The 12,443-nt window shown below is 45.6% G+C and overlaps 1 protein-coding gene across 8 annotated transcripts in view; it reads left to right on the top strand.

Annotated features, from left to right (window-relative positions):
• The window catches only part of LPP (LIM domain containing preferred translocation partner in lipoma), a 335,034-nt gene that overhangs the window by 140,570 nt on the left and 182,021 nt on the right, over positions 1 to 12,443 (top strand). For all 8 annotated transcript variants that reach the window (XM_066193362.1, XM_066193366.1, XM_066193367.1 and 5 more), the window contains one exon: positions 8,885 to 8,997. In XM_066193362.1, the coding sequence (XP_066049459.1) occupies positions 8,885 to 8,997 (113 nt within the window). The remainder of the gene's footprint in view (positions 1 to 8,884; positions 8,998 to 12,443) is intronic.

The raw sequence follows: 12,443 nt of genomic DNA, 5'->3' as shown, positions 1-12,443 counted from the left end.
AGAAAGAAAATCCAGATGCTTCTCTGCTCCCCAGTAGCACTGACTAACTCCAGTGTAAGGAAGAAAGCCAGTGCTGTTTGTATTGGTGTAAACAGTGAACTGAGGTACATTTGATGAAGACCCATTTTGCTTTCATCTTCCAAGTCTGGGTGTTTGTAAGTGTGACATAGGGAGGGGTGGCAAAGAGGACGGGAGGACCCAGAGGATGAGTGACCCAGTTTGGAAACTAGTCCATGGGGATTTGTTTGAACAGCTCGTCTGAGCGCTGCACTTGCCTTTTCCGCTTGGTGATTTTGCTCCAGTCTCTCAAACCAGGAGCAGAAGACTCAGTGAAGAGAACACCTTGAAGGGAGGTTGACCCCCTCCTCCAAGAATGGTCTGCTTATGGAAGTGGGTTTTGTTGTCCCTCTCCTTTGCGTGCTGGGCAAAGAGAACGGATCCAGTCCTTCCAGATGTTCTGCAGCACAGGCCACTGCTGACACTGAGGCTCAAGCCAAGGCTGCAGCACGTGGGTTTCCTCTGACTGCTCAGATTGCAACTCGCCCCCAAAATGGGAAAACAATACAAAAACAGGCATAGACAAAGATGAATCCAGCACTGCTCAAAACTATTGGCTGCAGCTTCCAAGACTTGAGGAAGTCCCTTGGCAGTTCAGAGCTCTGAGAGATGGGTTTTTTGTGATCTGTGCAGTGTTTTGTATTTCATCACTGGGGACAGAGAGGGTTTGGTTGAGGATAAAGATAGGCTGTGTCTTAAGGACATGGTCCCCATCTTCCCTGTCTGCTGCCTCATGAGAGAAGGCTGACCAAATAAACAGACTCACTTTCACTGTGCTTTGCAGCAGCAGCCAGGGAAATGAGGTTCTAATCCAGTGGCGTAGCTCATTTTTTTCAACTCCTTCACAACAGCCCTCTTTAGTAAATTAATGCATATGTCAACTCTTGTCAGAAGCTCTTAGCAATGAACAAATGAGTTCAACACCATAATCTAATAAACAGATAACCTGTTCCAGTTTGTTCTGAGGCGGCGTTTCCCTCATCGAGTTGTTTCATGGACCCTTCACTCTCAGAGGAGAAGGATGGTATGTGGGAATGCAGCCATTTCCTCTCCAGGACAAGGTTTTCTCCTCTGGCTTAGATGCTCTGATTTTCACTTGTTTACATGGAAGTCTCTCTCTCTTAGCAGGCTGTTTTCTGTCATTTCTTAAAAAAATCATTCAGAAATATTTTGTCCCCGTTATTGGATCTGAGCAGCTGCAGCTGAAAGTGAGATCTCACTGTGCTAATTGCTGCACAAGTAAGATTAACTTCATGCTCACTTCTACAAATAAACACTGCAGAGAAGGCAAAGGAAAGCTTTTAATGCTGGTGGACAGAGACACCGTGGGGTTAAGTGACATCCCCAACATCCTAAAAAAAGCCTATGACAGGGAAGAGTGCTTAGAGCTTTTTTGTTAAATCTTACGGTTCTTCTTCCTTCTATTTTAGCAGATTTTTATTGAAGTTTTAAAGTTTCACGGACTGTTTCTTGCATCAGTTCAACTTTAGTCCTTCACTAAGCTTTAGTAAAGGACTGTTGTGTTTTTCATGAGTCATATCTATGGCAGTGAGGTTGGTGTGGGCATTAGATGGAGTGCAGTGCCCCACAGCTATATGGAAAATTAGCCAAAGATCAAAATGCAGCCTTCTGTCGATGGCTTTGTGCTTTGTGTGTTGTAAGCCTGATGTGTTTGAAGCTCAGCTGATGTGCATGTGGGAGGACAATCCAGAACGGGGTTGTACCTGCCTGCCCCTCCCTGCCACCACTGGGGCTGCAGGAGTATTGGATTTGCTGGGAGGGATAGCTCTTAGTGTCTACAGCCACCAGCTGAATGGAAACGCGGTCGCATCAAAAAACCCCATTGTTTTCACAAGGAGAGGCATCCACTGTGGTGAAGCAGCTGAGATTTTGCATAATTTGGGGAACTGAACCCTTATCTCCTACCCTCGTGCTAATTACTGCCTTTGGGGTGTTTTGGGAGGGAGGTCAGTGAGTTCTGAGTGAGCGCCGGGGGGTGGAGGGGATTTCCTGCATTGGTGACCAGGGCTGGAGTGACAGTTCTGTGTACAGGACACTAAAGACAGTGTCTGTTTGTACTAAATTAATAAGCTCATTAAAAGCTGCATTGCTTGCAGTGAGCATGACATGGTGTGCCAGTGCTGTTCCTTTTAGCAGACGCAAACTTGTGGGCACAAACTCGCAAGGGGTCCAGCTTCAGTCCCACTGGCTATGCCTGAGTAATGGTGAAACCCAGTTAGCTCTTGAGAGGGAGTAAAAAATGGCTTTTGAACCGCTGCCTCAGCTCAGACCTGAATGTCAAAGCAGCCAGCGCTGGATCTCCCCACTGGCACTCTCCCACATGACTCCTCTGTCCCCACCAGAGTCTCATCTGCTTCTCCTGAAAGCTTTAGTACCTTATTCTGGCTCTAGTAACACTGGAAGAAGTCCAGAGCGATTCCAGCTGAGCTATTTTGGATTTGCATTTGCAGGAGGAATTGTACCTAGAGGTTTTAAGTTAATCGCACGGTCATTTTTCCTCTGTATATTTAACCACTGAGGTTAATTAACATTTCAATGTTTCACAGGCTGCTTCTTCCATTATCTCAGCCAGTTGTGGTGAAAGGCAGTGTGGCAAGAGGGTGGTAGTCTGACTGGAGTTGTGCAGATAGGAAAATTGCTGGGAATTGTTTCCAGTGAATCCCAGGGGTTTAAATAGTTGGATGGCAGGGTGAAGGTGAGGATGTGTTAGCTGCCATGGTACACGTTTCCTATTGACTTTCCATGTAGTAAACAAAATTACCAGATGATTGTTGGCGTGTGGTGGTGGGTTTTTTTTGGTTTTTTTTTTTTTTTTTTTTTTTTCCCTTAAATTTAAAGAGAATATTTTAAGCAGGACTGCGATTCATAGTCCTGAACTGTAGGGGACTAATGTTCCTGTTCTCCAGCTGGGAGAAACTAATTCAACATCTTGTGTTGTAAACACTCACTCATTTTAACTGATTACACCTCCAATGTTCCTCAAATCACTAAAATTACTAATTGCTATTCCTTACACATCAGAGAGTGAATCCTGAATAATTAACCCCAAATAAAATTAGATGAATTGGCCCTTTTAATTAGACTCCCTGCTGCTGTTTGTTCTGAGCTTCCTTTTCTTACTGTTAAGAGACTTTTAGAATGATTAAAACTGTTTAAGACTTAAACAGCCAGTGACCTTTTAATACAATGTAAATCCATAAAAGCAATATTTCAGCTAGCAGGTGGTGAAGTAAATTTTCAGTGCAACTACCTGACAGACTCAGTATTCCTTTTTTAAATGCTGAGGATGAAATTAGCCAGTGTGGGTTTTTTTTTCTTCCTCGTGCTTATTAATACCGTAGCTGATTAGCACAAGTAGTTCAAATGGTAGGATTAGTGATTGGTAAGAGTGGCAATTTAAACAGTGCTTTGGGTTGTTGGAGCTGCTTTATTTTAGGAATCACAGGCCAATGTGGCATATTTAGGTGGATTGCGGAGCAGGTATGTCATCATGCAACAGTTTCCCCTGTACTGACGTGGTGTCAGTGACTCCTCACGACATGGTTGGGGCCAAAACGTTATTTTAATTGTGTGTTTTCCTTGCCTGGTGGTGCGTGTTAAGTACAGATGCTACAGGAAAATGTTCACTTTGGGAAACTTAGTAAGATGCATGTTCACACCTAGGAGGCACCAGGTCATATCCAGACGAAGTTTTCTATAAAAATCCTGTGGTGTCACTTTGCAGCAGGAAGTTTCCCAGACCACACAGTAATACTGTGATATTCTGCAGGCTCCTGCAATGGTCACTGTGGAATACAGGTTCCTGGTAACCTCCATCAACAGGATTTTAGCCTAGTGCTCAATGAATTAGGGTTTAGGTGTAAATCTTAATTGTTTCAATGTAGAAAGCTTTGGCTTTCTGCAGTAGAAGGTAAATACTTGACCAAGTAATGACTCTATCTGCTCAGTACTTTGCCAAATGGAGTCTGGATCAGAATGGTAGCTCATTCAGTGGTTCCATTCTGATCCAGAATGGAATCACTATCCTTAGTCTGGTGTCTGAGTTCTCTCCATCACTATCCTTAGTCTGGTCTCTGAGTCAGGGCTGAACTGTGTTTCTCAGGTGATTCAAACTGATTCTGAACCAGCTTCAGAATCAAAAATTCTCAAGATGACAATCAGAAAGGGTTATTTTTGCTTGGAAGGAGAAAATTGGAATCAGCATCTGACATATAGTCCTCAGATGTCAGCCAGAGATCTGGGAAGACCAGTGTAAGCCCAGTTTTTTTGTTTAATAGGTTTCATGAACTTATTGTTTCTGTGAAAAATACAGTGTTTTGCTTTGTCGTGTTTCTCTCTTTTTTCCCCCCAAAGAGTCTCTTTTACTGAACATGTGAGCCCTTCTTCAAGTCTAGAAGTTTCAAAGCCACAAATCTTGATGTCTAAACAACTGTGTCTGTCAAGGGGGGAAGGCAATTACTGTGCTACAATTCATTTGTTGGCTGGCAGATACATCTCCTGAAAACAAAGACTTGAGACATGAGCCTGATCCAGCAAAAAATGAAGTGCACTTAAAATTTTAAAGGTTGGCCTGTAAGTGAGAATGGTGTTTGCTGCATGAGACAGGATGTTTTTCTCAGCTTGTACTTGTACCCAGAAGGCATCAGGCAGCCAGTGGCAAAATTTTTTTGAGTTTCTATTCACCCTGACAGGTTTGTGCTGATGTAGGTATCTGTTAGGGCTTTGAACAATTTTATGTTTGTATACTTAAAAGTGTGATAGTGAAATGTTTAGAGCTCCTTGAAAAGTGTAAGAGGGAAATTTTGGGGTGGAGAGGGGTGAAATACTGTGAGTGCATCTGCAATGGCACAGATTCAGTCAAAGCCAGATGCCAGGCTGGGGCCTGGGAGGCATCACGTCTGCCTATGGCTCTGCTATTGCTTCCCAACATAACCATGATGGACTCACCTGATTTCTGCCTGCTTACTTGTATTAACAATATACAAGTGTTCCATCGCCCAGGGTGGGCGATTACCGGGCTGGCAGTCCTGTTCCTGCTGGCTGCAGCGGGTGATGCTGCAGCGCAGGAGCTGCACGGGTGCTGAGGGAAGAGCTCAGAGCTGTGGTTTCACGGCACATTGCGCCGCCGTATCTGAAATAGCTGAGCTGGGCACGTGTCCCACTGCACAGCCCCTTCGTAGGTTGACTCATGGCCTTCACAGCTGTATGAAGGGGGAATGAGTAGCTGGTGCCACAAGGAGTGTTTATTTTCTCTTCTTAAACATATGGTAACAGGTAGAGATTTCTCATTGTAAGAGCTGAAGGCAGGCTGTGTCTTGGTGTGATTTCCTACCTCCAAACACGCCTGGCCCAGGCTGTCTCCATGGACGGACTTGCCATTGGAAGGCAAGTGTCTTGAAGTACAGATTGCTTTCTGGAGGTGCCTTGATACCTCTGTGCTGACGGAACTCAGTGCAATCACTCTCATAACCTGAAATACATCCAAGTGTTCAGGTTGATGTCAGGTGAAAGTCGACCAAAATGCTGGTCTTGGTGCTGAACAATAGTCAATACTAATGAGCCTTTTGCCCATCTTATCCCTTATTCACAGAGGGACAACCTGGTTAAATCAGTCAGGAAAGGGTGCGTGCTCAGGGTGGGATGTGTCCTCCACCAGCCCATGGTTAACTGGTATCCCCAGAGCCCCGTTCTGCTGTGGCTGCTGGTGCATCCGTGCAGACCAGGGACAGTCCCTTGCCCAGATGGCTCCCACCTCGCTCTGTGACACTGGAGGTGGCCAGCAGTGGGTGGCAGTGATATGTTCCGCCTGGACATGGACTTTCCTGCCTCCTCCCACGGCTTGTCCAACTCTAAATGAGTGAAATCTGGCTTGCAAAGCTCTGGGGGTAAGAGAAGTTCCCAAAGGTGCACTATAGGGACACTGTGCTTAAACAGAGTGTAAGCTGGCTTTGAGGTTCTTTTCCTCTTTTGCTCCCTCCAACCTAGACCTGTTTCTTCCCCACATCATCTGGAATCATATGCTGCTGAGGACACAGATTTTAGTCTCTGCGTGCTTTTCTCTCTGCCGGAGGGAGACTTCCAGCAATGCCAATAATAATAATGCAGTGACAGCTTTCCCTTCTGCATCTGAGGGAATACTCTCCCGTGAGTGCAGTGGGAACAGCGTCGGGTCCTGTGGCTGTGTGTGGGAAAGAGGAAGGCGCAGTGGCAGAATAAATAACTAAAGCTGTGAAGGAGAAAGGTCCATCTGTTCGCAGAGGACCAGGAAAAGGCCAAACATCTGCAAGGTCCCCCCAGTTCATCAGGCATCTGCTCTCTGCTTCCCAGTCTAAAAACCTTCCCACTTGTGGGGAGAGTGGAGCCAGCAGCTTATCTAACACAGGATGGAGTCAGCAGAGCTGGGCTGGGCTGTGGTAGAGCCAGCTGTCTCCTACTGCAAAGAAGTGTTTTCTTCCAAACTCTAGGAGAGAGCTCTTTTTCTGTCCTTTGCTCCTTTTCTGAAAAACCTTGCCAATGTTTGTTGTTGTGGTTTTTTTTTTTTGTTGATTTTTTTTTCCTTCAGGAGGAGTGGGTCTTACAAAGGGGCAAAAATCTTATTTTGTTTATGTTTGTTCTAACGGTCATTGTTAGATGCAGACTTCTGGTTATGCCCCTTTCCCTGTCTCATCTCCTCCAGCACATTCTCTACCTTGATTTTCCTTAGGTGTTTTGAAGGGTTGTAATAAAGCAAGAGTGTCTGACTAATGTGCTGTGCAGGGAGATCAGTCTTTGGCATCAGAGCCAGAAGAACTGAGAAATATCATCTGAAGCATAATCTTGAGAAGTCTGTGTCCTCTGGAGTTGAATTTGTTTGCAAAATAATCTTGGCTGGTTGGGGGGTCATTTTCAGAGCAAAGGAGAAAAGTTTAAGAAGCGCTCAAATATCCCAGCATTTTTTAGAACTAACCCCTTTGATATTAATTTCAAAATCTCTCTACTTTTCTTTTTATTTCGTATTGTATTTCACATGATCTGAAATAAAAGATTGGATTAATTCTAGGGCAGTGAGGAGGATAGTGCAGATATTATTGGATGTAAGTTTTTTAAAAATCAATCCTGAACTCTATAATAGCATGAACCAGTGAGCTTCATGGGATTTTATGTGTTGGAGCAACATGATTGTCTTAAATTAGTTTTCAGTGTGTTGCTTTTGAGCTGTCTTTGAGCATCTGTATTTAGGATGATACTTTCTTAGGGATTCAGAAGGGGTTTTTTGAGTCCCATCCATGCTCATTTTGGGGAAAATGGGAAGAAATTACTTTCCTGGTAAGTAGTATCTCTGAAAGTTCTAGGGGAAGTTTGTGTCTTTCAGAGAGTGATTCAAAATAGAAGAGAAAAAACTTTTGAGGGCTTCAAACCCATCTGCTTCCCATGGCAGAGAGAATGAAGGTGCAGTCCTGGCAGTGCTGCCCAGCTAGTGCCTGTTTCTACTCTGAGCTGAGCCTAGGGCTTTTAACCTGGGCACAGGCGGCCCAGAAGGCTATACAGGTCAAGGGGTTTGGCTCAGCACCTTCCTGAGAGGGTTGGAGCCTGCTCCTTGGCATTTAGGGGTGGTGCTGAGGGCCTCTGGCCTGTATGCAGTGTGATGCTGCATGGACATCTGGAGGGTCAAGTAGGGAGCTCGTATTTCCTTCCAAAAGCAATAGTTTCTATATATGTGAAATGTCACACTTTTATTAATCTGAAACCTTCCTTCCACTTCCATCCCAGATGCTGCACACACAAGAGCCAAGAGCAAACAGCTCTACTTGCAGCATCAATCTTCATATGAAGAAAAAAAAACATACCAAAGTGGTCCAAATTGCAGGCAGCTGCCTTCCCTGGAGTCAAATCCAGTGCTAATGGGAAATGCTCTTTTTCCACCATCAGGAGGTGCTTTTAGAGCCTGGTGTCCTGCAGCCTGCAGGCTATGCTGCTCTGTCCTTGTTTTCTTTCTCCTTTTCCCATGAAATTCTCAAGAAGAACTCTGTTCCCACCTCCCATCTCTGTGCTAAGCTGGATGGCTTCACCACCAGTATGTGCTGCTTTGTCTTTCCATCAGCACTTTTGGAAGATTAACATGAGCAAGTTGAATTCTAGAAATTTTGTACATCAGCCCTCCTGTAAAAATCCAGAGTTAAGAGAGGTGGATTCACGTGTGCTTGCACCTGGCCCATCACGTGGCTGTTGTCACTGAGAAGAGTCTGTGATCTTCCCAGCAGTTCTTTACACGAAGCCATGAAGTCCCTATAGGAAGAGGAAGATGCAGAGAGTATGGCTGCCTGCCAGCAGCAGGGAGGCAGGAGATGGGCTTGTCTAGATTCTGGGCTCCAGCTCCAGCCCTCTGTGTGTCTTCTGCAGCAGGGAATCCCTGCTTTTGGACAGTACATGATACTGTTTTTGTAGGGATCAAGAAAAGCTTGCACAGTTTATCACACAAGGGAAGTGAATTGGATGGGATCCATTGCAAGGTTAGACATGGGGTGCTCATTAGTGCAAGTTTATGGTTGCCTGTGGCAGGTTTGAGATGTGACTTGGATCTGTGGAGCTGCTTTGCTTTGGAATCTGAGCACCCCTAAGCCATCTGCCACTGTTACTGAGCTGGGTAGCCATGTCCTGAAGCAGTGAGGGGTGAAGCTGAGCATTTAATAGTTAAATAATGTGTTATGTCCTGTGCCACAAAACCTATGGGCAGAGCTGAAAGTGTTGCGGAGTTCCTGCTGATCATCCTTATCATGATGTGGGGAAATGTGGCTGAGTGTAAATTCTCCCATTCTCTCTCTCCTAGGGGACTTTCTTCCTCCCCCACCCCCTCCTGTGGATGACCTTGGGAACATCACATCATCACAAGGTGCCTTTCCCCCCCCACCTCCTATGGATGACGTTACTTACAATGTACAGGTAAGAAGAGAAGAATTTGTGCAGAACCAATCCAGAAATTGTGGGAATGAATGAATGATAATAAAATGAGGCGGCAAAGTTCTGGTTAAAAATCACGGGTCAGGAATAACCAAGTAAGCTTTAGCAAGCTGTGTTTCCCAAGCAGGGAATATTTCCATTCAAAACTTGCTGGGCTATTAAAGGATTTTTCCCATCCGGCTTGAATTAGAAGACTAATTGCCTTATGTCGTGATGGCTGAGGGGAGTGAAACCTTCCCAGAATGAATTGTCTTCTGGAATGGCCATCTCCTTCCATGGACTGAGGAGAGAATTTAGGGCAGTAATCTGATCCTAAAAGTGCTTTGTTTAGATGCCTAAAATTAAGTGAAGCAAATAAGCCCTGGCCCAGGTTCCAGTGATGGAACTGAGACCCTTTTCACCCTCTCTTTGCTGGCTTGGATCTTCTAGATTGGCCACCTGGATGAAAATGCAACTTCTAAGATGCATCAGGTGATGATTGCATGTCCAGAGAGAACATGGACAGCCCTTGAACACCTTTGAAAGATATGAACACTTTTGTGCAGGTATTGCAGGTTTGCCTGGAGTGCCAGGTTTATGTTTGCTCAGGCACATTCTGGAGAAGTGCATTCAGACTTCCGGCACAAGGCAGTCAAGGTGATTAAGGAGTGAGGAGCTGATCTTCCCAGCAGAGACCAGAAGAGTTTGTTTTGTTAGCTGAGCAAAAGGAAGGCTGAGGATGGGTCTGGTTGCAAATTTGAGATACAATTGGGGAATAAGCCCATATTTCAGCTCTGTGTGGGTGTTGGTGCAGAAACAGGAGAAGCTGAGCTTGCCAGAAGTATCTCCGTGCTGGTATTTAGAAATTTTCTAAGCACTGGGGCTCCAAAGATCTGGGAGAGCTATCTGTGAGAAGTAGTGAGAACAAACAGTGCATGGTCTAGGTTTGAAGCTGTTGAGAGTCATGTAACCACACATCCAGAGACATGGGGCTGCCCTTGATGGCCCTGGAAGATTGTGGCAGTCCTGTATCCCTTGGTGAGTTTGAACATGAGAGTAGGCCAGCAGGCAGGCATTAAACAGAATTCAAAGGACCTGACTTAGTTCCTGATCTTCTCACCAACTCTAGAGTCAAATTTTCTGCTTTGTGCCTTGGGAAAAACAAAACGTTCCCCTCCCTCATGGGCTTACTGGGATCTCTTGCCCGTGACAAGATGTTCAGATGCTATGGCAAAGCCTCAGCCTTTCCTGCTATGGGCTAAGTGTTGGAGCAGCCTTTGAGAAGGAAGGGGTTAACAGGGATTGTATTCTCCCTTGCCAGGAAAGGCTGCAGCCATCAGGGACATTGCCAAGTGCAGAGCATGGCTTTTCCCAGCCTTGGGGGAATGAAGTAATTCCCCAGCAAGTGTTGTTCTGTCTTTTATCTCTCTGAGAAGAGTGGCCCCCGTGGGAGCAGGGGAGCTTCCAGAGCGCCCTGGGAAGCCGTGGAGCAGCAGGCTCCTGGCAAAGACATGCATGGTGCCTGCACAGGAGCCTGGGTAGCAGGAAGGGGTTGTGGTGTCTCACAGGATTCCTCAGGGTCAGGCTTCCCCTTTCCCAGGTCACACAAGGAGAGGACCTTGTGTGTTCATTGAAAGGAGCTCCTTCCTGCCATGGCTCCAAAAGTATCCCTGAGTCACTTGAGGCTGTCACGGGGATGTGCCCCTTGGTAGAACCACTCAGCAGGACAGCTCTTCCGTCTGAACTCATGGGATTGCCATTTGTCACACCCTTTCTCTCTGGCTTTGGGAAACTGTGACTGGAGCTGTGTTCAGTGTTGGGTTTTAGCAAGAGCTTGGTGAGAGCAAGATTCCCTGCATGAAATCCTGCTCAGAGGAAGGTGAGCCTACCAGTTGTACCTGAGCAGTCCTGACTGTCACCATCCCAAATGTACTCTTATGCAGCAAACACGGCTCCCTGTATTTCATCTGTGCTCTCTGGTCACCTATTCCCTTTCCTTTTGCCTTGCATTCTCTGTAGGAGATCAGGAGCAGGCAAAAGTCAGGGCTAAAGTTAGGAGCGAGCAGGGTCTTGTGTTGCAAGATCAGCTCCTTATCTTTCAGGAGCAGCAAAAGTCATGCTGAAGCAAGATGTAAAGCCCACAAGAGGAGGAAAGGGGCAGGTGGTGCTGGAGAATGCTGCCCAATGCCTTTGTGCATCAAACAGAATAATCTTCTCAACTCTGGACAGGCATTCTTGTGCTAAAGGTGCGGAACGAATGGTGACTGTGTGCTGTCTGCTGTGAGGACGTGGTTGTCTGAAAACAGAGGCCTCATGGACATGTGTTGTGTTGGGCTCCAAGAAGCTGATTTTGCTCTCCAATGCCAGACCATTTAATTTCCATGCCTCAGTTTCCCCATCACTAAACATAAGCGCTGGAGCAGCAGACCCGGTTCCTGAGCATTGACCAGACCTGAGGCTGCTGTCTGGGGTGGTTTGGCCCCTGTGGACCTGGTGAGAGCCCTCCAGATCTACTCCAGAGTTTGAAATTCAGCTGTTCCATCAAACCACCCATTTTACACCAGAAATTTCTCTCTGGATGGTGCAGTGCTAATGACAGCTTATGAAGTGTGTGTGCTGTGGGGCTCCAGGTAAAGCTTTTTATACTAGATGTTAAGTTGATGAGGACAGCAGGATAACTGTTTAGTTTATTATCAGTTTGTGTGTTACTGTTACCAGAGGGCTGAAAGCTGCACAGTTAAAGCTGTAGCTTAAGAGCAGCAGTTAAAATAATAATACCCAGTTTTCACAGACCTGTTTATCTCTGGATCTGTATTTGGACAGTGGAACTGGCCACTTAGGATCAGATCCAAAAAGGTACTTTAGTATCTGACTTATGCTCTGATGGAAATTAGAGGAGGGCTGGATCATGAAATACCTTTGTGATAGATCTGGCATTTTCTTGTAATTTCTGTGTTCCCTTCTAGATCCGTCATATTCGGATTCACAGCAGGGCTGTGGGGAGGAAAGGGGAAGGAAATTTAAACTCTTTTCTTATTAACTGGAATGCCCTTTTTTTAAGGAATTAAAAAAAAAAAAAAAAAGGAAAGAAAAGAAAAGGCAATATTTATTTTTAAAAGAGTGTGTTTGGGTTGGGGGGGGAGTTGTGTTGGGAAGTTCCCCTTCAGCTGCAGCCGGGGGAAGGCAAGGACTTGTTCCCAGAATGGTGGTGAGGGCGTGGCAGTGGCATATTTGACAAATAAGGACATGAGCAAAGAGCCTTTTGCCACGTTGGCCTGGGCTCAGTTTAAAAGAGAAAGAAAAAAAAAATTCTGGACGGGAAGAAAAATGAAATCACTGTTTGTCAAAGGGAAATAGATAGATCTGGGAGGGAGGGAGGCAGATTTTTATTATGTTTTGGCCTTCTAGTTTCAAAACAGGCATCTGCCCAGGCCAGGGAAAGCAAAAGT

This window comes from Chamaea fasciata, unplaced genomic scaffold (assembly GCF_029207755.1).
Source record: "Chamaea fasciata isolate MVZ Bird 193981 ecotype frontalis unplaced genomic scaffold, bChaFas1.0.hap1 SCAF_11, whole genome shotgun sequence".
In the NCBI taxonomy this organism is placed as follows: Eukaryota; Metazoa; Chordata; class Aves; order Passeriformes; family Sylviidae; genus Chamaea; species Chamaea fasciata.
The sequence above is the reverse complement of the archived record's forward strand: the minus strand, read 5'-3'. Positions and strand labels throughout refer to the sequence as shown.